The 27,369-nt window shown below is 40.8% G+C and overlaps 1 protein-coding gene across 5 annotated transcripts in view; it reads left to right on the forward strand.

The window, feature by feature from the left end:
• IL33 (interleukin 33) overlaps positions 1-27,369 on the forward strand; it is a 72,661-nt gene that overhangs the window by 39,890 nt on the left and 5,402 nt on the right. For 3 of the 5 annotated variants that reach the window (XM_066368132.1, XM_066368130.1, XM_066368133.1), the window contains exons 2-4: positions 11,444-11,551; positions 17,781-17,891; positions 18,543-18,686. In XM_066368132.1, coding sequence (XP_066224229.1) covers positions 11,467-11,551; positions 17,781-17,891; positions 18,543-18,686 — 340 coding nt within the window. In that variant the 5' untranslated portion in view covers positions 11,444-11,466. Of the gene's footprint in view, positions 1-8,205; positions 8,352-11,443; positions 11,552-17,780; positions 17,892-18,542; positions 18,687-27,369 lie in introns of those variants that run through there. The other 2 variants (XM_066368129.1, XM_066368134.1) reach the window with 1 other exon arrangement.

Below are 27,369 nucleotides of genomic sequence, written 5' to 3' on the forward strand. Positions count from 1 at the left end.
ATTATCATTAGGACATCTCTATCTCCAGGATAGGGAACTTTGGAATTCCTGTTTACAAACAAGCCCTCTGCCCCCACTTCCATCTTTCTACTTCTTCCATTCCCATTTCTTAAATCCTTTTTAAAGTAATTATCAAAACTGTGGTAAAATAATACATTAAAAATATACCGCTTTAACCATTTTTAAGTGCACAGTGCAGTGACATGAATTACTCTCACATTGTTCAACAACTATCTAACTAAACTGAAACTGAATATCCATGAACAGTAGGCTCCCCATTCCTTAGGTAATTTTTTGATATATTCTCCAAGAAGCTGTTTCAGGCTTTTCCCACTTATTCTCAAAAATTCAAACTTAAGCATATTTCTCTTAATCTCTACAACTCTTCTCACAAACCATTATAAAGAAGATTATTCAGACAATTTACAAGATGCCCAAGTTCATGTTCCTAGACCTTAAAATTTCACATTTCTTTCATTCTCTCACTTTCCTACCAAAAAAAAGTATGCCTCCTCTTTTCCAAAGCTGATCCTTCCACTAGAGTTACTTCTTCTCTTTCTTCTCTGTCTCCTCTAGGACTTTATTATATGACTTTTCTCCTTTTCATTGATTCTTTTCTGTCTGCATTAAACCTTTACAAGAATTCCACATCACAATAAAAAAGCCTCAATACCAACAATAATAATAAAAACATGTATTAAGTTCTGCTTTGTGTCAGCTACTGTGCTAAGTACTTAAAATATACTTTCTCATATAGTTATTCTTTCAAACAAAATGAGTGCAAATTATGAGGAAAATCATTATGAAGAAACTGAGGCTTCAGAGACTAATGTGCCTAAGACTAATGTGCGAGTAAGCAATATCTTCTGTTCTACATTTATTCTGTCCATTTTCTATTTCTTTGTTTCCCTTTCACTACTATACTTCTTGAGAAAGTCTTTCTTCTTCCTTCTCCACACTGTGCAGAACACTGCAACTTCTTGGAGAGCCTGCTATGCTTAAAGGTCTCTCTCCAAGGTCTCTAGTCTTCAGCTGACTCTCTGTAGTGTTCATCACAGAGTATTTCTTTTTGGGATCTCTTTTAACCTTCATAATATGACCTCTTCTTTTTTTCTGCTTTTCTTTCTGGTCTTCTTTGGCTAACTCTTTTCTTATCCCTTAAATGTAAGATTTCCTATACTTCCACTTACACAAAGGTTTCTGTTCTTGTTTGTATGGTGTTGGGCAGATAAGTTATTTTACGCTCACTCTTATTAAAGATAGCTGCTGTGCTCACGTGGTGATGTTCTCATGTGATACAGCTAATTGCCTTTTATGCTTGGGAAGGGGCTGGGTTATGCTAATGTGTGTTGGGAGAAGGCTTTCATGCAGAAAAATTTTAAAAGGAGGAGCTAGGAGGCCATTTTGGGAGAGGCCACGTGATTGGAAGGGAGGAGGCAGCCAAAATGGAGGTGAACAGAGGCGGGAGCCTTTGATTCTAGGGAAAAAAATGAAAAAAATGGGTTTTGGTGCCTGTGTGTTTGTTTTTTGCTCATTGGCCAGTACGAGTCTAGAATAAAGGAAAATGGCCCACCAGTTCTTGGCTCTATTGATTCATTATGATCTGTCTGGATTTAATGCAAACCTGCTTTGGCCAGGCAGCTGTGATGTTGGCCCCAGCTACTAGCCTTACATTTGGCATAGTCTGTGGCAGGATTCGGATCAGATCAGTATGGAGCCACCACCACCCTTGAGTGGTGGGATAGAGAACTGGCTGCTGTTGTAGTTCCCCATGGCTGTCCTTTTGGCTGGCTGACTTTTACAGCTGTGTGTGAGGAAATTGAGAGCTCTGTGGAAGAGGCTGCCTGAAGCTTGCAAACTGAGCAGAGGAAAAGGAGCTGGAGTAAACATGGGAGAAAGAGATACCAACCCTGGAGCTAGAGGAAGTGTTGAAGGAGGACGACCAGGTTGAAGAGTTTCACCTGGAAATGGAGCAGCCACTGGAGAAGAAGCTGCGGGTTTGTGAGCCGCAGATTGCCCTGGATGTTGTGGAGAGCCAGCAGCAGCAGGAAGCCAGGGCTGAGGCTGGGGCTGGGGCTGCAAGGCCTGTGGGGCAGAAGGTGGTGGCGGCCTGGGGCTCAAGCCCAGCAGCAGGAGCTAGTGTTTTCAGCTCCTCTTCTGAGAATGAGGAGAATCGGGCTGGAGTTGTGATCCGCAGACTTCAAAAGGTAAAAGGCGGCAGCGGGAAGATGGCCGGGTGGCTCAGGAGCCAGGCTTGCATCGCTGAGCAGCTGCTGGAATGGCGGGGAGTACCTGCTAAGCCGCTGGTGGGTTTGCTGAGATTTTGGGACAAAAGAGTGAGAGCATCACTCTTTTGAAAAACACTGTGGAAATACTGGCCGCCATTGCCCCATGCTCCTCCTTGGGACAGCTTAAAAGCTGCCAGGACTTTAGGAATGAGGGAGGAGGCAGGCCCCTTGTGCGTGGACTGATTCCTGGACTACGACCGGATTGGGCACTGGTTTCTTTGTTGGATGGACTTACGAATTTTGAACAATGTGAAATACCCTGGTTGGGGGGAGCAGCTCTGCTGGAGGCCCCCGTGCACTGAAAAGCTTTTCATCCAGTTGGAGAGAAGCTTCAAAGACATTTTGCACTTTTGGCAAAGTGCTCAGAGACTGGTGAAGTGTATCTTTGTAATAGTTGAAATTATATGATTTGTGCTGTTGTTGTAATTTGTGTAATGTGCCTAATTTCCTTGCACAGGAATGTCGATAGTGTAGATAGTGGATTGCAGAGTGAGCATAAGGGGTGGAATGTTGGGCAGATAAGCTATTTTATGCTCACTCTTATTATTAAAGATGGCTGCTGCTCTCACATGGTGATGCTCTCACATGGTACAGCTAATTGCTTTCCATGCTGAGGAAGGGGCTGGGTTATGCTAATGTGTGTTGGGGAGGGTTTTCATGCAGAATAGTTTTAAAAGGAGGAGCTAGGAGACCATTTTGGGAGAGGCCAGGTGATTGGAGAGGAGGAGGCAGCCAAAATGGAGGTGAACAGAGGTGGGAGCCTTTGATTCTAGGGAAAAAAACCCAGAAAGAATGGGTTTTGGTGCCCGTGTTTGTTTTTTACTCGTTGGCCGGTAGGAGTCTAGAATAACGGAAAATGGTCCATCAGTTCTTGGCTCTGTTGATTCATTATGATCTGTCCGGATTACATGTGAATCTGCGCTGTCCAGGCGGCTATGATGGTGGCCTTGGCTACTGACCTTACATACGGCCAGCAGTTGCAGTTGTCATGGCCATTCACATGCAGGTTCTCATTGAATTTGGGCAGACGGTAAAAAAACAGTGGAGCCAAAAAATGGTGGGCCATCCTTATTAAAGTCTTGCATCAGCCAACGAGCAAACACACAGGGAAAACACTAACCTCTTCATTCATTCAGAGCTCACAAAGCCCTGACACATTATCTGGTTCCACAACTAGAAGAATCTTCTCTGGTTCCTACCAGTCTCAGCGGAGCTCAGAAAAGCTTCTCAGCTCTAGTTCCCATCTGCACATCTTATCACTCTCTGGCTTCTTTTTCAGCATTCTGCATTCTCTGCTCTCCCTGCAAACCATGGCTTCTCTCTTCTTCTCCTTCTTCTCTTTCCTTTCAAAACTTTCTGGCATGAAAACCTCTCCTCCAGCAAACATTAGCAAAACAATGACCCTTCCCAAGCAGGAAGGTAATTTGCAATTTCACAGACCCAAATATAGTTGGTGCTGCCCAGCCCCCAATACAAACTATAAGTGAGCAAACATAAAAATCATATTTTACAGACATTTGGCCAACACTGATCCACACTCATCTGAGATAATCTCATTCTCACACCATCAACTCTTAAGCTTTCACAGATGAAGAGCAAATCCACATGGCTAATTCTGGCCTCCTCCACTCACAACTCAGTTCCAGCTCCCTGCTAAAATTTCCATATACTTGTTCTTCAAGAATCTCAAACACACCTGCCCCTGCCAATGAGCTCCACACCTGAGTTTCCTACCCTGAACCACTGGCACAACTTTCACTTCTCTTTCACTCCCATCTTCCCCAGTGCAGAGCTGCAGAGCTGATATACCCACATCCAAAAACTGTGGAGGCTCTGTGGCAGATGCAACCCTGAACTGGGAGTGAAACTTAGGTTCTAACCTAACCTAGCCACTAGGGACTGTGTAACTTAATGGAGCTGGGACAGAGATTTCTGGGACCTTACCTCATGATAATTTCTAGTGAGACAGGCTAGCAAGCCAGGACAAGTGGAATAGAGAAATTGAGACAGATAAATGGCCAAGCAGTTTACAGCCAAGTTGTAAATCGCAAAATTCTATCTTCTATAACCAAGGACACTTAAGAGTAAATGGAGGATATATGGCGAAAAAATGGTAATGGATAGAGACTTGACTTGGATTAGTTAAAACACAATACAGTGTAAAATGATCTGTTGTAGAATCATGCACCAGAAACCTGTATAATTTTGTTCACCAGTGTCACCCCAATAAATTCAATTTAAACTAAGAAAAAAAGTAAATGGCTTACACTTCTCCACACCAACCAGAGAGGAATAGCTTAAATTGCCCTACTCAAGAAGATAGATAGCAAAAATCCAGTTAGTGCCATTTGTGCCAACCACATGCAAGGACTGATGAAGTAATTGGAATAAATGTCAGTTGGTACATCAGTATAAAGCTGATGAATATTCTATTGGGATCCTCCCCTAAACACCCAGTCTCCCTCTTTCTTTCTTTCTTTCTTTCTTTCTTTCTTTCTTTCTTTCTTTCTTTCTTTCTTTCTTTCTTTCTTTCTTTCTTTCTTTCTTTCTTCCTTTCTCTTTCTTTCTTTCTTTCTTTCTTTCTTTCTTTCTTTCTTTCTTTCTTCTCTTCCTCTTTATTTTAAATGGACTTTATTGGGGTAACATTGGTTAATAACATTATATAGGTTCCAGGTGTACCATTCCATAATACATCACCTGAGCTCTCAGCCTTTAAAACCCTTAAGACAAAGTACCCACTGCACACTCCCCTTGCTGGGAGCACACCTGTGCCTTCCCCTGCCCCTTCTCCTCCTTCTTCTCCAACAGGTGTGTTTCCACATGTATAAGATGCTCCCATGTATAAGATACACTTTAATTTTGGGGCCTGAAATTTGAAAAAAAGTATTACATAAAGTTATTGAAATCAAGTTTTATTTATCATAAAATTCATACAATTCCTCATCACTGTCAGAACTCCCATCCATTAGCTTGTCCTCATCTGTGTGTAATGATGAATCACTGTCTTCATATATTGCCTCATCCTCAGTTCCGTCTATGGCATTTGAAATGCCACAACCACTGTATCAGACGCATCCAGTTTTTAGACCCCAAGTTTTTTGAAAAAAGGTGCATCTTATACATGGGGAAATACAGTTATCTCCTAAATTCTAAGGGATTTCATGAGACTTGCAACCTGAGAACAATGGTCTAACTCATTCTGAGTTAACCCCCTGAACCTGTTTTCAAGACCACCCTTTCTTTGACTTTCCAGTGAGCTGACAGCAGCCCCGCCTTGGCTCAGTTCTTTCACTGTGACTTATTTCTCAGTGATCCAAAACAGCCCCGCCTAGGCTCTCTCCTGTTGCTTCTTCTATCCTGGGCCTTTCCTTGTTTCACGGTCCCCACTTTAATAAATGTGCTCTCAAAATCATCCCTGGGAATCATACTGTGAAATCCTTCCTGCACAAAGGTTGGCCGGAGGCAGACCCATTCTGGGCAGGCTCCTTTCCAGTAACACTAGAACTGGATAAAATGCTTGCAGCACTCATTACCTTCATCCCCGCTTTACTAGTCTCACCAACATTGCCCTAGCTCTATCACTGCTTTCTGCCAGGCTATTTATTTTTATTTTTAATTTATTGTGTTGACATGTTTTCAAGTGTCCCTCTCAACATAAACCCTCTAAACACCACATCATGCACCCTATGCCTCATGTAAAGTCTCTTCCTATTCCTACACCCATTTCCCTCCTTTGTCACCCCTCCTCCTACTTCCACACACCCCTTTCCCCTGGCTATTGTTAGCCTGTTGTCTATATATTTGTGTTATGTATATATGATTTTGGCTAATCTCTTCATCTTCTTTGATACCATCCCTTCTTTCCTCTTCCTTCTGACAGCTGTCCATCTGTTGCCTGTGCCCCTGCCTCTGTTTTTATTTTGTTCCCCAGTTTACTATGTTCATTAGATTCCACATATAAGGGAGATCATATGGTATTTGTCTTTCTCTGCCTGCCAGGCTATTTTAAGTGACCTAACTGGCCTGCTTTTCTCTCTCTCCCTTCTTTCCTTCTTTCAGATGGTCCTTCACACAGCCACAAAATTTCATTCACGAAACACATTTTTGATGGTATTTCACTTGCTTTAAAAACTTTCAAAAGATTCCTGTTGGCTATAGGATAAAATTCAAACTTCTTACTGTTGCACTCACAGCCTTCTGCAATCTAGTCACGACATAACATGAAACTTCTCTTTGTCTAAATTGAATGACATGTGTGGTTGAGATAATCACTTGGGGGAAAAAATCTCTTATTCTTTATAGTAATAATAGTGAATTTAACACTTAGGTATTAAATAATAAACTATAAGTTTTAGAAAATAGTGTAATAAACTTATTTATAATCTTGGAGGATGGGAGTTCTTTTGAAGCAGGTCACAAAACCCAAAAGTTCTAAAAGAAAACATTGATTACATTTTAGCACATAATATTTGAAAACTTACATATGAAAAAGAAATGCCGTTAACAAAGTCTAAAGATAAATGGCAGTGGGAAAAAATTTTCAACACCTATCACAGGCAAGGGTTTTATCTCTTACATATAATCCATATAAATCATAATTTATAGAAATTGACAACAAATATGTTTTTAAGAAGATGTTCAATCTCACTAAACAATAAACAAAAATAGAAACCATAAGATACTGTTCAATCTTTAGAAAGACAAATGTTTTAAAGGTGATGATATTCATTGCTACTAAGGCTATAGTGTAAAAAGCGTGAACCTGGATTGTTGAAAAAGTTATAAATCAGTACACTGGAATTCAATTGGGTAATATCTATTAAAATAGAAAATGCATGTATCCTTTGATCCAGCAATTCCAGATACCAAAAAACTTACAAAGATTTATCAAGAATTAACACACACACAAACACACACAGAGTTATTGTTTGCAATGTTGGTGATATTAGAAAAAAAAGATAAAAATGGAAAAACTAGAAACAGCCAAAGTGTTAATCAATAAAAGATTAGTTGGCCCTGGCCAGTTGGCTCAGTGGTAGAGCGTCGGCCTGGCGTGCAGAAGTCCTGTGTTCAATTCCCGGCCAGGGCACACAGGAGAAGCGCCCATCTGCTTCTCCACCCCTCCCTCTCTCCTTCCTCTCTGTCTCTCTCTTCCCCTCCAGCAGCCGAGGCTCCATTGGAGCAAAGATGGCCCAGGCGCTGGGGATGGCTCCTTGGCCACTGCCCCAGGCACTAGAGTGGCTCTGGTCACAACAGAGCAACGCCCCGGAGGGGCAGAGCATCGCCCCCTGGTGGGCGTGCTGGGTGGATCCCGGTTGGGTGCATGCGGGAGTCTGTCTGACTGTCTCTCCCCATTTCCAGCTTCAGAAAAATACAAAAAATAAAAAAAAAAATAAAAAAAAAATAAAAGATTAGTTATGATATACTTATATGATCAAATACTATTTATAATACTTTCTGTAAAAGAGTAATTCTGACATGTCAAGTGCTCATGCAGTAGTGTTAATTGGAAAATGAGAAAAGGAAGCTTACAAAATATTTGCAGTGTGATTCTACTTTTTTATAAAAAATAGATATGCATAGTATATCTACATTTAAAAATGTCATCAATAACATATATGCTTTCTTGTCATTTACACGTTTCCTAAGTACATATATATCATTTTAATAAACAGAAAAAAACCTAAAAGTTTCCAACTTTGTAGGAAAAAAAGAAAGGCAAACACATCAGCTTTTATTGAGCAATAACACTAGAGTCCATGTTTAAAGATTTGATAAAATGTAATGATTAACTGAGAATAACTCACTGAAAGTATAATTAAAATAAGGTAAAGCTCTGTTTAAGATTTGGCTGTAGGAACAAGATATGTTCCTAGTTATTCTATCCTACTCAATTGGCTCTATTTGCATTGCCTCATTCATCAAATGCTGCCACCCAATGTTGCTTAATCCAAGTGTGTGTGTATATAAGTAGAGTTGGAATATGAGTGCATCAGCTACTACCAAGTGGTAACAACAGGAAACTTCATCAGTTGAAACCAGCCTTTCATATTTATATCGTAGGTGAGTATCATAACCAGTGTGCAAGAATATTTGCCATATGTTATTGGAAAAGCAGCACAAAAGAACCAGTGATGTTTATATTGCCATATAGTCTGAAATGTTTTTATTTAAAAGTAGGAGAGAAAAGTAAACTTCAAATCTGGAGAAAGAGTGAAAAGGAGTGATCATATTTTTTAAAGTAAATGATTTGTAGGTTGTTTAAAGAGAATGCTTTGTTTTTTATTTTTAAAAAGATTTTATTTATTGATTTTAGAGAGAGAAAGAAAGGAAGAGGGGAGGAGTGGGTAGCACTTCCCATATGTGCCTTGACCAGGAAAGCCCGAGGTTTTGAACCAGCTACCTCAGCACTCCAGGCCAATGCTTTATCCACTGCACCACCATAAGTCAAGCAGAAATGCTTTGTTTTTTAGAGTATGATTTGGAAATTTTTTCTTACTATGCTTTTGACTTGTAATTCAGAATTCACTTATCATGTGATTCTTAAAAAAACAGCTAACTTTTTCTGTGTCTATGACTCAATTGTAATGTGGTGTTTCAGTTTCTTATCTACTCTGCTTAATTTTGCAAGTTAATGATTTAGTGCAAAATTCCTCTAAGTGTGTTCTCTTAAACTAGTCCATGGGGGTATTAATAGAGGGTGTGGGGGAGTTTACAAGATCAAATAATTACTGAAAATAATTAAACAAAGGTGCCCATGATTCTTCAATGAAGGATTGTCAACACCTTTACTATGCTAATATAAATTCTGACTTCCCAAGAGATTGAATATAGATTGAAACATTTCCCAGATTTATTTGAAAATGTGATTTTTAAAAAAATGTCCATCAGGATAATTTTTTTTTCTAGGACACAAGGATCCTTGGATTAAAAAAAAAAGTCTAGACCCTGGTTGGCTCAGCAGTAGATGTTGGCCCAACATGTGGAAGTCCCAGGTTCGATTCCCGGCCAGGACACACAGGAGAAGTGCCCATCTGCTTCTTCCCCCTCCCCCTCTCCTTTCTCTCTATCTCTCTCTCCCCCTCCCACAGCCAAGGCTCCACTGGAGCAAAGTTGGCCTGGGCGCTAAGGATGGCTCCATGGTCTTTTCCTCAGGCACTAGAATGGCTCCTGTTGCAATGGAGCAATGCCCTAGATGGGCAGAGCATCGCCACCTGGTTGGCGATCCTAGTTGGGCACATGCGGGAGTGTCTGACCTCCCCTCCACCCCACCCCCCTCTTCTCACTTCGGAAAAGTACAAAAAATACCAAAAAAAAAACTAGCAATGCAATTTTTATGTTATCAGTAAAGTATTATCTGAATACCTACTATGTGCAGGGTACTATTTGACTTATTTTCTGTATAATTTAAAATTCAATTACCATAAGGTTACTGACCTGCATTCTTTCACATTATAACTTAAAATTAACTACCATATTCAGAAATTTATTGTTTCAAAGATATTTGTCAACCAGTTAATCATTTGAAGTTAAATTCTCAGTTCTGATTATTTTCTTCCCACATTTGGATGGGAGGGGGGGGGGAGAAGAGACAAGGTGAGGGAGCTCTGGCATAACAGATAGACGTTAGGAGACTAGATTCTGGTCCCAGGTCGGCTTTTGTGATCCTGAGCAAGGCATTTAATCTTTCAGTCTTACTTATCCCACTCATCTATAAACTTGGGAGTTCAGTAAAATTATATCTAAGGTTCTCTGCTTATAAGTGTTCTTGATCAGTAATGGTGAGAGAATCAGAGGAAGAATATAAGGATTGATGTGAGGCCCTCAAGCTCTGTGAAGACAATATTTGTTTCCAGAGGCAGAAGAGGGAGTCCTCAACCCCCTACCATTGAAAGATTTTGCTCATGAGACTGGCTGTAGATAGGATGGCTACATGGAATATGCCTGTTCTATCTAGACAAGAAAATTTCAGCCAATTTGGGGTCATCCAAGGACAAAAATAAAGGAGCACGAAGTTTATCTTCCAGTAAGTCCTTTGATCGAAGAACTCAATGTTACTTCCTTACCCTGCTAGAGGAGCTGGGCAATAAAAAGATTTAAATGGTAACCACTCCTTGGATAATTTAGATTTTACTTTGTTTAATATAGAAAAAAAGAGGCCAATGTTTTTTAAAAAATAATAAAATAAAAAAAGGAATAACAACTAGTAGAATTCAGTAGTGTTAGAGAGATTTTAAGACTAGAATAGAAGTCCTGCTTCCCGCACAAACCACAGCATCAGCCCCTTACCTTAATAGTGAAACCAGGTTGTAGCAGACTACTGAAAGAAGATGGAGCTTTCTGCAATTTATGACAGAGAACTCCATACTCTTTCAGTAGGATAGATACTGCAACCCAGCTTGATAATCAAGGTATAACATGCATTGATGATCCTTGCCTGAATTAGGTATTAACTAGTGGACCGTAAGATGGTGATTTTTCTAACTTTATCATTCCTTCTGTAATAAATAAATTCCTCATTCATTCTTTCTTCAGACATGCTGTGGACTTGTGGGTTTCTTTTTTCATCAAATGCTTTACAGTCAATTACCATCATTATACTTTTTGACGCTTAAATTGTGCCAAATTTGACCAGCAAGAGACTCTTCATGTGTCCTTTTGATACAACCTCACTAGTATTTGAATGACACGCTGTTTTCTGGCACAACAGGATATTTCATGTTCACTTCTCAGCCCTTATTTAGAGTCCCAGTTTCTTTTAGTGAAGTTCAAATGTAACATCATAGGAATTTCCTCTTGTCTTCTTTTATTTAATATTTGCATATCCTTTCCTCTACAGTGAAAATCTTATAATATTAATACATATACTTATTTGCTATATCCCATAGTATACCAAACAGTCTCAGAATTTCAATACCAATATTACCACTAACAACAAAACCACTAAGTAAAATTTAAGATTTCTTTAGTTCTCCTTGTCCTGGGACTATATTCTAACATAGATATATATTCAGAATACTGTGTTCAGATTTTACTGAAATAATTATTTTCTCTTGGCATTTATGTTATCAATTTTATATTGAGTTAGACACCATTGTTTCTGTTTGTTTTTTTAAGTTGAGACAATTGAACTAATATATATTTTAATCCAACAGAAGCCTGAAGAATAAAGCTTGAAATGAAGTATCCAACCACCAAAATTTCCCCAGTAAAGATGAACAACTTAGCAAGAAAAACCCTGGTAAAAACTCCCAGGGTGAGAAGTAAGGACTTAAGCATTTCTGATTGTTTTACACACTATTTTTTTAATCTCTTATCAACTCCTTACTATCCAATGTTCATACATATTACCTTACCAAAGTTACAAAGAATACAAGAGCTGAAATTGAAAGGCATGGCTCAAAAGTATGCAATACATCAGCTTTTGGTTTTAAACAGACTGTACACCAACTTTTGCTTACTTGATATATCACAAGGTAGGAATGGGTCAGATCATTTAAACCTGCTAATAGTGACAAACATAATTAAAGCCTTTCATATTGATCCCTTATTTCCACCCACACCTCCTACCACCAAATCCCAAAAACTTTTTCCTGGATTAATTAACAGAATTTAAACTGATCCACTTTCATTCAACAAATATTTATTAAGACCTTTGGTGTATCAAGTTTGTGATATTAGCCTATAAATTCTGATAAAGGATAGAATACAAGTGAAGATATTTAAATAACCCAAGCTCCAAATAAAGCAGAATTAAGCAAATGCTGTTCAAGTCTAATCAGTCACAAACTCAAAGGGTTTGGAATCAACTGAAGGGTAAAAAGAATCAGGTAGTAGCCATAGCTTTAAGATGAAAGAGCTATATACTTCTTTGATCCTTATATTATCTATTCTAGGCAATAATTATACAAATTTATACTCATGTTTTTCATACTGGAGCAGTGATACGAAAGAGTTGGTGAACTAGAGTAAAAACAGAAAATGAGGAATGATGGTAGGGACTGCATAACTTTGTCCTTTGGGCTCCTCTTCATTTCCCTGAACATTTTTAAGGCCAGAAGAGAAACAGTATATCATTACTGTCCTCCCTAAGGCTCTGGCCCACTCCTAGTGTTTTTTTGGTAACCAGAGAAAACACCAATTTTACTGTGATTTCTAAATGTTCAGGAAATCACAGTTAACTTAGTCTTTTTATCTGAGTCTTAGTCAAAATGCTCTCTGCAAAATGAATCAGTGTGAGTAATTCTGTATCCCCAAATTCCCTCTTTAAAAAATGTATTATCTTTGTACCTCAGGAGATTTTGGGCTCTTTAAAATACTAGAATAAGGAAGCAGGCTTGAGTTTATACCCAAGTTACTGGCATTGATATAAAAATTTAAATGTAACTTCTCCTTTAAGGTTGCACTAGTTTATTTATAGCATTTAGAAAAACAGAGATAAAGACAACCCCCAAACCACTTATATGACTTTGGAATGCATCACATTATTTTTATTATCCCTTAGTGTAAAGCTAGTAGCCACGGCCACCATCACAGCTGCTTGGCCCATGCAGGTTCGCATTTGATTTGGACAGAAGGTAATGAAACAATGGAGCCAAGAACTGGTGGCCCATTACCTTTAATCCTAGCTTGCACCCAGAGGGCAAGTAAAAACACACACTGGGCTCCAAAACCCACTCATTCAGTGTTCACAAAGCTACTGGCTTATCCGAGTTTCCTAGAATCAAAGGTTTCTAGCTCACTAGCTTTATTCACCTCTGTTCCCCATCTCCTTCTGTCTGCACAAACTGGCTTCTCCTTTAGCATTCTGCCATCTTGGCTGCTTTTCCTGGCCTCCTCCACATGGCCTTCTCTGCTCTTCTCTCTAATGCTAATCTCAGGAACCCAGAGAGAGCAAGCTCCGGGTCTGCCCCACTTTATAATGTAGAAATGAAAACCTTTAATCTAATATACAAACAAGGAAGTCTCTGATACAAAGTCACTTATCTGAGGCATAATGGGATTCCTCATGAGAGTGCACCACCCTACATCAGAAAGGGTGGGAAAGGCTTAGTTTTAAAACTAAGCATTAGGCTTTAAGAATCCTGCCTGCTTATAGCCTGTCCCCCCACATCCAATGCAAACTATAAGCAAGCAAACATATATATCATTATTTACAAACTTATTTGACCAACACTTAGTAAATCTTCCTTTTCAATAATGTTGGCTCAGTTTAATACTAAAATTGGCATTATTAAACACTCCTGACCAAAAACAGATAGCTGTGAAGTGTGTGAAAGTATGAGCCACTTCTCAAAACTCAAGGTACAAGAAATGTCACATATTTTTCTAGCAAGAAAACAAGAAAGCTCATTTAAATTCTTCTTTCTCTTTTGGGCTAGGAAGATCTGAGAAAGTCCATACCTCACAAAGCCATGAAACTCATTATACTAGGGGTCAGGAAACTTTTTGGTTGAGAGAGCCATGAACGCCTCATATTTTAAAATGTAATTCCATGAGAGCCATACAACAACCCGTGTACGTTATGCATTATTATTATTATTTTTTTTGTATTTTTCTGAAGCTGGAAACAAGGAGAGACAGTCAGACAGACTCCCTCATGCGCCCGACCGGGATCCACCCGGCACGCCCACCAGGGGCGATGCTCTGCCCACCAGGGGGCGATGCTCTGCCCCTCCGGGGCGTCGCTCTGTTGCGACCAGAGCCACTCTAGCGCCTGGGGCACAGGCCAAGGAGCCATCCCCAGTGCCCGGGCCATCTTTGCTCCAATGGAGCCTTGGCTGCGGGAGGGGAAGAGAGAGACAGAGAGGAAGGAGAGGGGGAGGGGTGGAGAAGCAGATGGGCGCTTCTCCTGTGTGCCCTGGCCAGGAATCGAACCCGGGACTTCCGCACACCAGGCCGACGCTCTACCACTGAGCCAACCGGCCAGGACCCGTTATGCATTATTTAATAAAAATTTGGTGTTGTCCCTGAGGACAGCTGTGATTGGCTCCAGCCACCCGCAACCATGAACATGAGTGGTAGGAAATGAATGGATTGTTATACATGAGAATGTTTTATATTTTTAATGTTATTATTATTTTTATTAAAGATTTGTCTGTAAGCCAGATGCAGCCATCAAAAGAGCCACATCTGGCTCGTGAGCCATAGGTTCCCGACCCCTGCATTATACAATCACTATAGGTATCCATATAGTCAGGTCCCCTATAAGTTCTGGTCACTGCCAAGCCATTTCATTTTTAGTGCCAACAGGGTACAGGAGGACTTTATGAGCCCCTCCCAAAATTCATTCCCTTCCAAGTTTCCAGGAAGCTACTCCCCAGGGTCAATTCATTCTTCTCTGCTACTTCCTCTCCCCCATATTCATCAATTCTTTGATAGTCCAGCTTTCTCATGGGAGCCTTGAGACAGATCCATCAAGCAGAAGTATTTTATTTTATTTTTTTTGGCTTAAACATTGCTATTAATGTTTTTTAATTGAGGAAACAATTTAAAATTTGGGGGAATTACAAGATATTTTCATTTTAGAGAAGTCATATTGGCAATGGTGTAAAGAGGGAGCAAAAGGAGAAACTAAAACTGGTCAGAAGTCTCCTACTTTCATCGGGGATGGATAATGAGGGCCTGACCTAAGATAACAGAAAGGAAAGGAAGAACTAAATTTCACATACATTCAGAAGGTGAAATCATGAAGATTTAATGACAGGTTGAATAAATTTAGGGATAGAGAAAGAGGGAAAATTGATTTAAGAATTGAACAGACAATGGTAGATAGTGGTACTGTTTTTCAAAATAGGGGTAGGAAACGAGTTCTTTTTTTTCTGCCTTATTATGAGTCTGTTTGAATTTAGAGGAAGTGTATGTAATCCAGGCAGAGATCTCCAGAATTCAGGAGGTGCCACACAGAAGGAGAGATAGAGATGCTTTAACATAGCTGAAGTCAAAATGCCCAGGAGAGAAAGTACAACAGATACAATTAATTTAACAGATACAAAGCTCAGGAGAGAGAGACTAAATGATAGAGTAAATGTTTGAGGAGTTATTAGCATATAAAAAATGACTGAAATTATTGGAGCAAGCAAGATTGCTCAGAAAGAAGGTCTAGAGTGAGAGGAAAAAGCAAAGGAGAAAATCTTGAGTAACATCAACATTTTAGAAGGAGGCAGAGGAAGAACTAACTGAGAGATGGAGATGGACCAACCAGAGAGAAAAAAGGAGGACCTAAGGAGACTGGTGACATAACAATAAGGGAAGAAGGGTTCAAAGAAGGATGTGGTTCCCAGAGTCAAATGTCACAGATAGGTAAAAGGTAGTACACAGTGAGAAGACGCATTGCAAACTCAGTATTTGGGGAAGAAATGAAAGATAAAGTGATACACTTCTGTAGTAAACTGTTAGCCATAGTTGGCCCTCCAAGTGGCAAAACTATAGGCCCCTTCTCATTTACTTACCACTTACCAGAAATGCCTGAGAAATTCCATCATTCTGTGATGAAATTAGTTTGAGAAAATAGTTATTTCCGTTAAAGCCATAGTAAGACACTGCCCTTAGTAATGAAGACTTAGGAAGTGGCCATAGCCCTTATATAAGCTTGACCTGGCCCTTTAACCTGAGTGGGGCAGTCCCATGGCCATGTTAGCTTAGTGCTTTTCACCTGAGAACGCAACCCTCATGTCACTTTTCCAGCTTCCCTGAATACCAAAATATACCTTCTTTCAAATACTCCTGATGGAAAGTATCTTTAATACTTCAACTTTAATCACCCCAATCAATTATAGCTAGTATTTGTACCTTTAGATAATAGCCTATAAATCCACAGTACTTCCTCAGTATCATGACACTCACTTCTAACTGCACAAGACGCATATCCTGTCCCCACAGTGTCCTCTCTGAATATTAGACATGCTTCTCATGTCCCTGTGGGATGTCATGTCCTTATAGGATACTGATAAGCATATAAGGAAATGAGCATGCTTTCAGTATCATCTTATGCCTTTTAGCTCTGAAGAGAGAATGTGATATAACAACAACAAAAAGTTAAATTAATTGTCAGAAAACCAGTTCAATGCTAGCTCTGGCACAGCTTTGTAAATTACCTTTGTAACTCTAAAAACACTATATAAATGTGGAATACCATAGCTGATATTTTTGAATTGTGAAGCAATGTTAGGGAGTTCCAGGGTGGATGTAAGTGTAAATTAAGTGCTCTTGCCGTGTCCAGCTGAAGATACTTAAAGGTAGATTCCCATCTAAATTGAAGACAAGACATAGATGATTAAAAATAGTAGCTTACAAATGTTTATTCCACTTGCCTTTGAAAAGCATACTAGGAAGGCATATTATCTAGAGAATAAAAATAAATCATATAATGTATCTTAAAGTCACAAATAATTATTTTCATTTTCTGAATTATCGTGAATAATTGAAATTTGGCTCTATTGTACAAATTGCTTGATAATTAATTTACTATAATGTTGAAAGTTGAGATCCTATGACTCAAGTGTTATAACTTTCTTTTCTATTTGACTCTGAAAGTCTTTATGATTTTCAAGTAATAAATCTGATTTTTTATTTTAGACTTTACTTTTTCTTTGGCTAATAAAATTAAATTCTAATAAAATTAGAATTACTGAATAATCAACTCTTTTTACTTCAACTGATTTGAGTTTGCATTTTGTTAGTCCCTAAAATTGCATTGTGGTATTTTCTTAGATGGAGGTAGATGGAAAGAGTAGCTTTGATTATAGACACACTTGAGTCACAACTTCTCACCAGTCCTGCAACCTTGAAAAAGTGTTGTGACTGCCAGATCATCATCTGTAAAGTAAGGAGGATAATACCTTTCTTGCTATGCTACTGCGAAGGATTGAATGACATAGTATGTGAAATTATTAGTGCAGTGGTTGGTCCACTGTAGACACTTAGTAAATGACAGCTATTTTAAAAATCAATAACCTTTATAAGCTATATTCATGCCTCTAAAATTATTAAAAGTGTATTCTAGATAAGTAGGAAACATTATAGACTTCATATGACCTCTCAGTTCCCCCTCAGTTAGTCAAGGATTGATGATATATATTGGATGTAGAGCCACACTCCTTTGTATGAATTCTGAATAACAAATTTTTATCTAAAGACCTAAAGTCTTTCATAACTCACCTGAACTCACTTGACAGTTATAGCTTGATCTAAACCACCACAGTAATTTATTCCACTTGATAACAAATATCCTATGTTTCACTACAACAGTTTTGATTTTTGAATTTGAAGTACTGCCCTAGTCCCTGCTGGGAGTGTTATATATGCCGTCTATGTTTTACGTGACAATTCTAAAATCTAAAAGTCCTGAATCTTGGAACACAACTGGCTCCAAGATTTTTGATAAAATACTGTGGGTCTGCAGTTGCTTTCTTGGTCTGCTACACTCAGGGTTTGTAAAAAGATAAAAATGGATGGAATGAAACAGAATCACAATTTTCTTTATTTGTTTAGAATCCCAACAGAAGGCCGAAGAAGTTTGCCAGTTGAATATTACACAGCTACGCTCTGGCCTTATCATAGATAAGAAAAGGAAAGAAACCACCCAAAGTTCACTAAAAACAGGTAAAAGGGAAACTACATTTCCTGGTAATTCTTTCAACACAGTGATGACCAACTATTTGCTTTCAATTACATCTAGGTATATAATAATTTTCCCTCACCCAAATTTTCCCTCTGGAAAAGAGTTTAAGATGATAAACTATTTTTTACCCATTAAAAAAAAGTATATAAAGAGATTTAAATATAATGAGAGAAATGGTTATGTTATAGTGTTAAGTGAAAACAGAATATAAAATATGTATATATATAGGCATACCTCAAAGATATCACAAGTTTGGTTCCGAGACCACCAAAAAAAGTGAATAGCACAATCAAGTGAGTCTTAATCTTTTGCTGGTAGAGCATCTTGCCTTCAATTTGTAAGAAATACACATCTATAAAACACAATAAAACAAAGTGCAATAAAATGAGATATGTCTATATTTAAAATATCTTTAAGTATTTTTTTTTAAAGGAAGTAAACTAAAATGTTAACAGTGGTTGCCTTTGGATGTTGAGACAAGAGTGATTAGTTTTCTTCCACCTGGAGCCAGTCACCACTGTCAGCAAGCAACCTTGACTGGGACTCTTTAACATGGAGGTAGAGGGTGGGGAGGGGGGGCTGGGAAGAATGGGGACTGATAGTCCATTTCTAACCCCAACCCTGTCCTGCAGTTGGAAATAACAGAGAGTCACTTCTGCTACTCAGTGGCTATGGGCAGCACCAGGGCCATCTTGAATCTACAAAGCACTTCGTCTCTCGTACATCTGAAGAAGTCCAGAAATGCATTTTAACAACTGATAGTTCAAGTATCCAAGGTGTGATTGGTTATAGGGGTGGTATAAGGGTGGTGTAGGGCAGTGGTCCCCAACCTTTTTTGGGCCACGGACCGGTTTAATGTCAGAAAATATTTTCACGGACAGGCCTTTAGGGTGGGACGGATAAATGTATCACGTGACTGAGACAAGCGTCAAGAGTGAGTCTTAGATGGATGTTACAAAGGGAATCTGGTCATTTTTTAAAAATAAAACATCGTTCAGACTTAAATATAAATAAAACGGAAAAAATGTAAGTTATTTATTCTTTCTCTGTGGACTGGTACCAAATGGCCCACAGACCGGTACCAGTCCGCGGCCCAGGGGTTGGGGACCACTGGTGTATGGGTAAGGGGGAGGGAAGTGAGACAAAGGACCTTGGCAACTGTTGCTCTAGGAAGCAGCTCCAAGTCTATGTTTTTGTGTCTATTAGAAACTTCTGTCCATTTGCTTCTGATGTGCCCACTAGTGGTATCTAAAATAGGTGCAAGATAGCTGCTTAATGCTTGCTATGGATTGGAATCCCATATACATTATTCCTGGGGAAAATACATTATCCTTTGTGGAAAAAACCCAACACATTATCCACTGGTGGGATTCAAGTGATTTAACAACCAGTCCTCTGCCCTAATGACCATTTTAAGTATAAAAAATTGATATACCGAAAGGCAGTTTATCATTTCATGCATTTAATACTTAAATAAAAATTTAAAAAAGAGGTATATAAAACTAGATCATGTTATAAAAGTTTTAAAATATTAATGAAAAAATATTAAATAATGCCTGACAAAAAACAATAAAATTGTTATTTAAGATATTTCATATTGCTTCTTGATTGGTGTCCTTACTTGCAACTTTTTCACCCGTGGACAGAATGAACATTACTATGGGCGCTTAGAATACGCTGTTGCGCAGATGAACATTAAAAAAGAGTAAGGAATATAACTTTGTGATTTCCATATTGGGCAGCTACCCAGGTGCTCACTGTAGAGAGAACCCTGATTACAAGTGCCATTTTAACAACAGGTTTGCTGAACTCAACAAAAATTAGGTATCAGTTCTGCCAAAAGTGGTGCAAACCAGCTGAATCCCACCACTGACATTATCCCCTCAAATTTCAACATTTTGACAATGAAAGAAAGTGAGGAGCCATTATTTTTTAAGTATAATTTTCACTCAAACATTTTTTTTTTTTGTATTTTTCTGAAGCTGGAAACGGGAAGAGACAGTCAGACAGACTCCCGCATGCGCCCGACCGGGATCCACCCAGCACGCCCACCAGGGGCGACGCTCTGCCCACCAGGGGGTGACGCTCTGCCCCTCTGGGGCGTCGCTCTGCCGCGACCAGAGCCACTCCAGCACCTGGGGCAGAGGCCAAGGAGCCATCCCCAGCGTCCGGGCCATCTTTGCTCCAATGGAGCCTCGGCTGCGGGAGGGGAAGAGAGAGACAGAGAGGAAGGAGGGGAGGGGGTGGAGAAGCAAATGGGCGCCTCTCCCATGCGCCCTGGCCGGGAATTGAACCCGGGTCCCCCGCACGCCAGGCCGACGCTCTACCACTGAGCCAACTGGCCAGGGCCTCACTCAAACATTTGAAATAGTTGTTAATGTTGGAATCCACGGGAGTCCGAAAGACCAGAGTAACAGGCTTTATTGAAAGGAAGAAAGGAACCCTGCCGGGCACTTCTCCTGGGGGAGAAGAGCACCGGTTACAGACTAGGGGCCAGTTATATAGTGTTTGGGAGAGCCTGAGGGGATACTGAGGCAAAAGTCCTGGTATGTCTGGAATGCTCCTCCTTGGGGGGCTCGAGCATATGGGTGTTGAACCAAAAGTCCTGGTATGTCCAGAGCCCCTCCTTGGGGCGGGTTGGCAACTTTTTGGAATTCCTTTGTCTCAGGGGCGATAGTCCAGTAAGGGTGAGGTCTGACAGATAAGCGGAACAGCAAGAGGGCAGTTTGGAATTCACGTATCTATCATTTCTCAACTCTGTGGTTACATATAAAAGAAAGGCAGTTATTAATTTTATAACATATGATGAGGGGTGATGAGGAGAAAGAGAAGAAAAAATTGCAAAATTATTGCTTCTTCTGGAGAGAACTCAAGAAGGGAACCTTGCCAAGCCAAGTCCCTCATCCAGTTAAGGAGGTCATCAATTTCCAAGCTGTGAGGTCTGAACCAGGTGATGTCTCTGAAAACCTGAGTGAGGAAGTAAGAAAATTTTGCGAGGTAATAATTGTTAGTTGCTTGCTGCTAGTGCCAAGTGAACAGAGTGACATGGTGATGCATGATCTCCTGGATAAGCCTCATGAGATGTGCTGGTCTGGTTCCTCTCAAATGAGAGGACATGTGGAGATTTTAAGATACAGGAAACTTGTTGGTGTAAGTTTTTAGAAGGACTGAATATGTGTGGTAAAGAGGAAGAGGGTTTAGAGAACATTCAGGAGGGAACTTCTCGGGCTGAGGGACGGCTTCTTCCTGCTGTCATCCCTACCTATTTGATATTTCCCTCATGAAGTTCTCCTTGGGGTACTGGGGAATAGGAGTGTAGGAGCATTTGATTGTAGGTAATCCTAGAGATTTCTCTCATCCCGGCCTATAGGAACTTAATAAAGAAAGAGGCAGGTATTTGGAGATTAGCAATGCAGAGATAAGGAGGGTTATATAGGGGTGTGTGTGTGTGTGAAAGTTCTTCCATGGTAAAGTTAGAAATATTCTTTCCTGGCAGCCCTGGAGAGAGCAGTTAGCTTGAGTTAAAAGAAATGTTTCATGTCCGTTTGTAGGCTCCAAGAAGACTCAGTGATCTTGTCCTTTTACTATGTGAAGGGAAAAAGACTGAGAAGCGTTAAGAGGTGTTGCTATTTATTCTCCTAGTTCTTCAGGAATATGGGAGAGCTTTAGGGTTAGGGGACCTGTAGAGGTTGAAAGATAGAATTTAGGTTTGCTGATACAGGGTTTCAGATTTTTCTGTTTCATGAGGGCAGGTTTCAGGGTTGATGTGTAGGGTTAGGTAGATTTTTCCAGTTGTCTGATTGGCAAAGGTCTGCATGCAGTTCTGTAAGAAACTAGTAAACAAATGTAAGAGGCAGGGTTTAAAAGTTAGAAAAGTAAATAGAGTGAGTGAACTAATGAAAAGCAATAGTAAGATGCCTAGTTTGTGTGAAACCACTGATTCCATGTTTATGAATTCGCTGGGCTTCAGAGAGAGAGAGAGAGAGAGAGAGGGTAAATAGGAATAAGACAGGGCAGTGTTGCTAGTCCCCTTGTCCCTAGATCTACTTTTGTAGAGATTTCTAAAGCAATAAGAAGAGAAATTACCTGTATAGCTTGTTTGGTCCTTACATGGATGGATAGTGTATTAGGAACTGGAAGAGGCTCATGGGGTGGGATTAGGTTGATACTTAGGGTGAGATAGATTAGGGTACAGGTTTTTGTCCAATTAGTATGGAGATGCAGATAGGTGTTGGTCCCACACGAATAGAAAGTTCCTGATTTGGTGAGGCAGGCTGAGAGGTGAATAGAGAATAGAAGGACAAGGGGTCGGTTTTGTTTCTCTGTTTCTGAGGTCCAGATGGTCAGGGTGGAGCAAAGAGTCGTCCTAATAAGTGGGGAGGGTAGAGGATTGTTAGCTAGGGTGACTGATTAAACATTCTTTGAAAACCAGTTTTCTGACTGTACAAATTCTTTTTTCTCGGTACAAATCTCCTACAACCTGCACAAACCTTCTACAACTTACATAAACCTTCAACTTTCATGCACTTTCTTATCCAGAAATAACTGGCCTTCATAATAACTTGCTTTTCCTTTTTCTTTCAAAAGTATTTCCATACCTTATACCTTCTATTATCAAAACAATACAATTCCTTTCTAGTCAGAACACTTGATTTAAAAAATTTTAACCTCTAGTGACAATCAAGTTGACTTTCTTTTTATCCTAGTTTCCCTTTTCCCAAAGCCTGACTAAAAGAGTCCTTAGTTTTTACATATATTTGCCATACATAGACCAACCAGCTTCAGGTTTGTGATTGGAGTAAGGCATTTCATTTTTCCATTTTAGCAGCAGTGGGAGTTGTCAGGATCATAGTGTGTGGACCTGTCCATGTGAAAGTCAGTCCTTGGGTGATGTAATGCTGGAAGTGCCTCTTGGACAGTGTTTGAACAGTTTGCTGAGTGACCTATAAAACCTGCAAGTACTTAGGGAAAGGGTGTTACACTTCTACACTTTGCAGTTAGAGTTTAAGTCCTAGTGACCACTGCTTCTAGCTGGGATTAGCAGCAGGTCCCAGCCTACAACAGGCATGGGGCATTGAGACAAGAGGAACAAAGGAGATACTAAACATTAAATAAAGCAATAAAAGCAGACTGTCAATACCCACAGTAGAGATCTTTGAGGGATAAATAAAACTTAAATATTCAGGCAAGGCATAGTAGATGGCCCTTGTGTTTACAAGAAATGAGATCAGTTTATCTGCTACTTGGAAGAAATACCTTAGGCTCATGAATGATGTCCTTGGGCCTTCAGTGGCAATTCCCAGCACGCTGGGCAAGGTCAGGTCACAGGTAGCTGGAGCAGGGCTAGAAGAGACAGAACCCTCCCTCCATGGAGCAAGGGGGCAGCTTACCTTCTCATGTCCCTCTTTCCACAGCACAGGTGTGTCAACCGGTGGGGCCAGGAAGCCTGGCAGGCTTCATTCAGTTCAATGACCTTTCTTTCCACTCTGGAGTAGGGTGCTGATGGAATGCTATGAAACCCCTTAGGGCACTGGAGCCAAAAGTTGGTATTTCCTGCCTTCTTTTGGGCCTTATTTGCCTTTTCTGTTACTTCTTTGGTCATTATAGATATAGACCTTAAAAGCCATGCTCAGAAGATCTCACTGAGGGGCTTGACTAAGAGCAAAATTGGAAATTCAGTGTTTAAAGAAGCCTATTAGACTGAGGAAAGAAAAGATTTGATCTGTAGTGGTAGGTGGTTGGAGACTGTGGAGGGTCTGAGTTTGATCTAGGGTGAGACTTCAGGTGGTGGGGTTAAAGTAATGCCTAGATAGACTAGGGACTGAGAATAAAGTTGAGCCTTAGCAGAGAAGACAGGATAACACTTCATAGCGAGGAAGTTAAGAAGGGTGGTGGTGAGTCTCCTTGAGGCAGGCAGGGAGGGGCTGCAGAGGAGTAGGTTATCTACATATTGTAAGAGAGTACTAGTTTTGAGATTGTGTGCTGCTAAACCCTGAACTAGTGCCTGCCGAAACAGGTGTGGGCTGTTTTTGATCCCCTGGGGTAAAATAGTCCATGTAAGTTGTTGGGCTGCATTAGTGTCTGGGTAAAGGCATACAGAAAGTAAGAGTCAGGGTGTAGAGGAATGGTAAAGAAGGCATTCTTGAGGGCTAGGATTGTGAATGAGTGGTGTTTGAGAAAATGTGTGACAGTAATTTACAGAGATTAGGGACTACTGGATGGAGGGGAATTACTTCCTCATTGATTAGGTATAAGGCTTGTACGAGGTGATAAGCTCCTGAAGGTTTTCGAACAGGAAAGATGGGGGTATTGCAGGGAGATTCCATGGGGATGAGTAAACCTGGTTTATGAGGTGGGTAATTACTGGTTTAAGGCCTTAGAAACAGACACAGTTACACATTAAACAAAGACTTCACATATTATGAATAAAGGAATTTAAATGAGCGCGCTTTACTTGTTTCAATTCACTAGAAATATTTTCTGACAAACAATGAGACAAGATAGATTACTTACTCACATAGCTTAATATACAATTCTGTTTTTTAAGTTTTTCGAGATGGCAGGGAGTTGCCAGCAAAGAGGGGAGGAAGAGAGAAAGCAAACGGATGGATAGTGTGAGCAGCTGGATGGAAAGGAGAGTCAGATTCTGCAGGAGGAGAGAAGGAGGTTAAAGTATTGGTGTGGCGCCACATGGTCAGAGGAGTCAAAAGGATTTAGAGTTCTGAGGAGAGAGGAGAGGGCGAGGAGGAAAGAGGCACAGTCACAGTTTGTAAGGAAGGAGGAGGGGTCGGAGAGGAGACAGAACTGCAGTTTGTAAGGAGGGAAGAGAGGTCAGAGATGAGACAGGCACAGCTTCTAAGGAGGGGGGAGGGGACGAAGAACACAGTGGAGAAGGGAGAGGCCCCTGGCCAGCAGGGGAGGAGAAAGAGAGACTGGTGAAATGAGAAAACAGAATTTAGTGAAGGGAAGGGCTTTCTGGAGGGAAGAGACTCCAGCAAAAAAGATTTGCTAAGAGACTAGAGAGGGGTCCCGAGAGAGGGGTGCCCCAGGGGTCAGGCAGGAGAAGGAGAGAGTTTGGGAGTCCGCGGAGAAGGAAAGATTAGGAGCAGAGGTTTTAGGTGAGGTTTCTTTGGCCCAAAACGGCCTGCGTGTGGAACAGAAGGTACAGAAATTAAGGACAGGAGAGAAGGGAAAAGAAAGCCTGCACGTAAGGAATTTCTGATGCCCTCCCCGTCCGGTGGCAGAAATCGTCAAGATGTCTTAGGATATTGTAATTGAATGTCCTGTTTTCAGGCCAATGTGAGTCATTGTCTAGTCTGTACTGAGGCCATGCCGTGTTAGAGAAGATTAATTTCTTCAGTTTGAGGTCTGAGAGACCGAATTTGGTGAGGATTTTTATGAGACATCCTAGAGGTGTCTGGTCGGAAGGCTTAGACTCTGAAGAGCCCATAGTGGAGACAGATGAGCAAGAGGGGCGTCCCCGCCTTTTGTCACTATCCCAAGAGGAGATAATCTCTATGTGGGGGAGTTGTCCCTGATAGAGGTCGTCACCACCTGTCAGGGAGCTCCGAGGATGAGAAGTCCGAGAGAGTGGAGAGGTTTGGCTAGGCGCCTAGTCTTCCGTGCAGTCCACTGAGACTGAAAGTCAAACCCCTCAGAATGTGAGGCATGTCAGAGAAAACCGTCCGACCAGAAAGGGGTGTTTTTAGAGAGAAATTTAGAGGCCAACCGAGGAAGGGGAAGGGAGAAACTCCTTACCTTCTGGTCCAGCAGGGGTTCAGGACAGGGTTAGACTGCTGGCCAATCAACCCACAATTACACGTCCAAACAGAATCAGGGAGTAAGCCTGGGACAGCTGCCACTGCCCATTGCTTCCCTGGTTGTAAGTTTGGACGGCAAAGAGGGATGTCCAGGCAGTTAGTACCCTGTCCTGGATTTCGGCACCAAATGTTGGAATCCACGGGAGTCCGAAAGACCAGAGTAACAGGCTTTATTGAAAGGAAGAAAGGAACCCTGCCGGGCACTTCTCCTGGGGAGAAGAGCACTGGTTACAGACTAGGGGCCAGTTATATAGTGTTTGGGAGAGCCTGAGGGGATACTGAGGCAAAAGTCCTGGTATGTCCGGAATGCTCCTCCTTGGGGGGCTTCGAACATATGGGTGTTGAACCAAAAGTCCTGGTATGTCCGGAGCCCCTCCTTGGGGTGGGTTGGCAACTTTTTGGAATTCCTTTGTCTCAGGGGCGATAGTCCAGTAAGGGTGAGGTCTGACAGATAAGTGGAACAGCAAGAGGGCAGTTTGGAATTCACGTATCTATCAGTTAAAATGGTTTTAAATTGCATCATCTACTTGAGCAAATAAGTCAAGTTGATGGTGACTATCAAGAAGTAGAGATCATTAAGAAACTTACTGGGAATTGTATGTTACCATTACAAGCTATACGTCTTAAGTTTCCGGAAGTATACTGAAACTTCTCACTAAATATTTTTAAATTATTTCACTTTAGAATATTCTTCTTAATATTTTGTATATTTTCTTAGCATAATTCTAGACTATAAAGAAAATATTTTTGGCCCTGGCCGGTTGGCTCAGTGGTAGAGCGTCGGCCTGGCGTGCGGAAGTCCTGGGTTTGATTCCCAGCCAGGGCACACAGGAGAGGCGCCCACCTGCTTCTTCACCCCTCCCCATTTCCTTCCTCTCTGTCTCTCTCTTCCCCTCCCACAGCTGAGGCTCCAGTGGAGCAAAGGATGGCCCGGGCGCTGGGGATGGCTCCATGGCCTCTGCCCCAGGCACTCGAGTGGCTCTGGTCACAACAGAGTGACACCCCGGATGGGCAGAGCATCGCCCCCTGGTGGGCGTGCCTGGTGGATCCCAGTCGGGTGCAGGCGGGAGTCTGTCTGACTGCCTCCCCATTTCCAGCTTCAGAAAAATACAAAAAAAAAAAAAAAAAGAAAAAGAAAAAGAAAATATTTTTTTCTCTAGGCCCCATATAAGTAGTTCCTAAATCTACTTTAGTTTATCCCAGTATGCCAGTGAAATATTATCATTTTCTATGTGTATTGGAACTTAAATAAAAAAGTTGGGAGTACTGGTCTAAGTATCTGTTATTTAGCCAGAGGACAGAATCCGGTCAAAACTGTATTCTTCAGGACTGTTGGAAGTCTCAGAGTAACTCGACACCTTACAGATGTATTTATTTGTCCAAATCTATTTAAATACTGTCCCTTCTTGCTCACAATAGGCCATGAGTAGCCAGGAAACAGAGGTTTCTTCAGACAGTCACTTTTCTAGTTTCTTTCTCCTTATGAAGACCTCTCATAAACATACTAGCATGGCCTCCTGTGGCCTTCATGCAGAAAAGTAACATCTTTAATCCCATTCAAATGGCACACTTAAACTTCTGAGCTATGTTAAGCTTGCACCAAAGGCTTTCATCTACGCAACAGTGATAGACAAAGCAC

This window comes from Saccopteryx leptura, chromosome 2, assembly GCF_036850995.1.
Source record: "Saccopteryx leptura isolate mSacLep1 chromosome 2, mSacLep1_pri_phased_curated, whole genome shotgun sequence".
In the NCBI taxonomy this organism is placed as follows: Eukaryota; Metazoa; Chordata; class Mammalia; order Chiroptera; family Emballonuridae; genus Saccopteryx; species Saccopteryx leptura.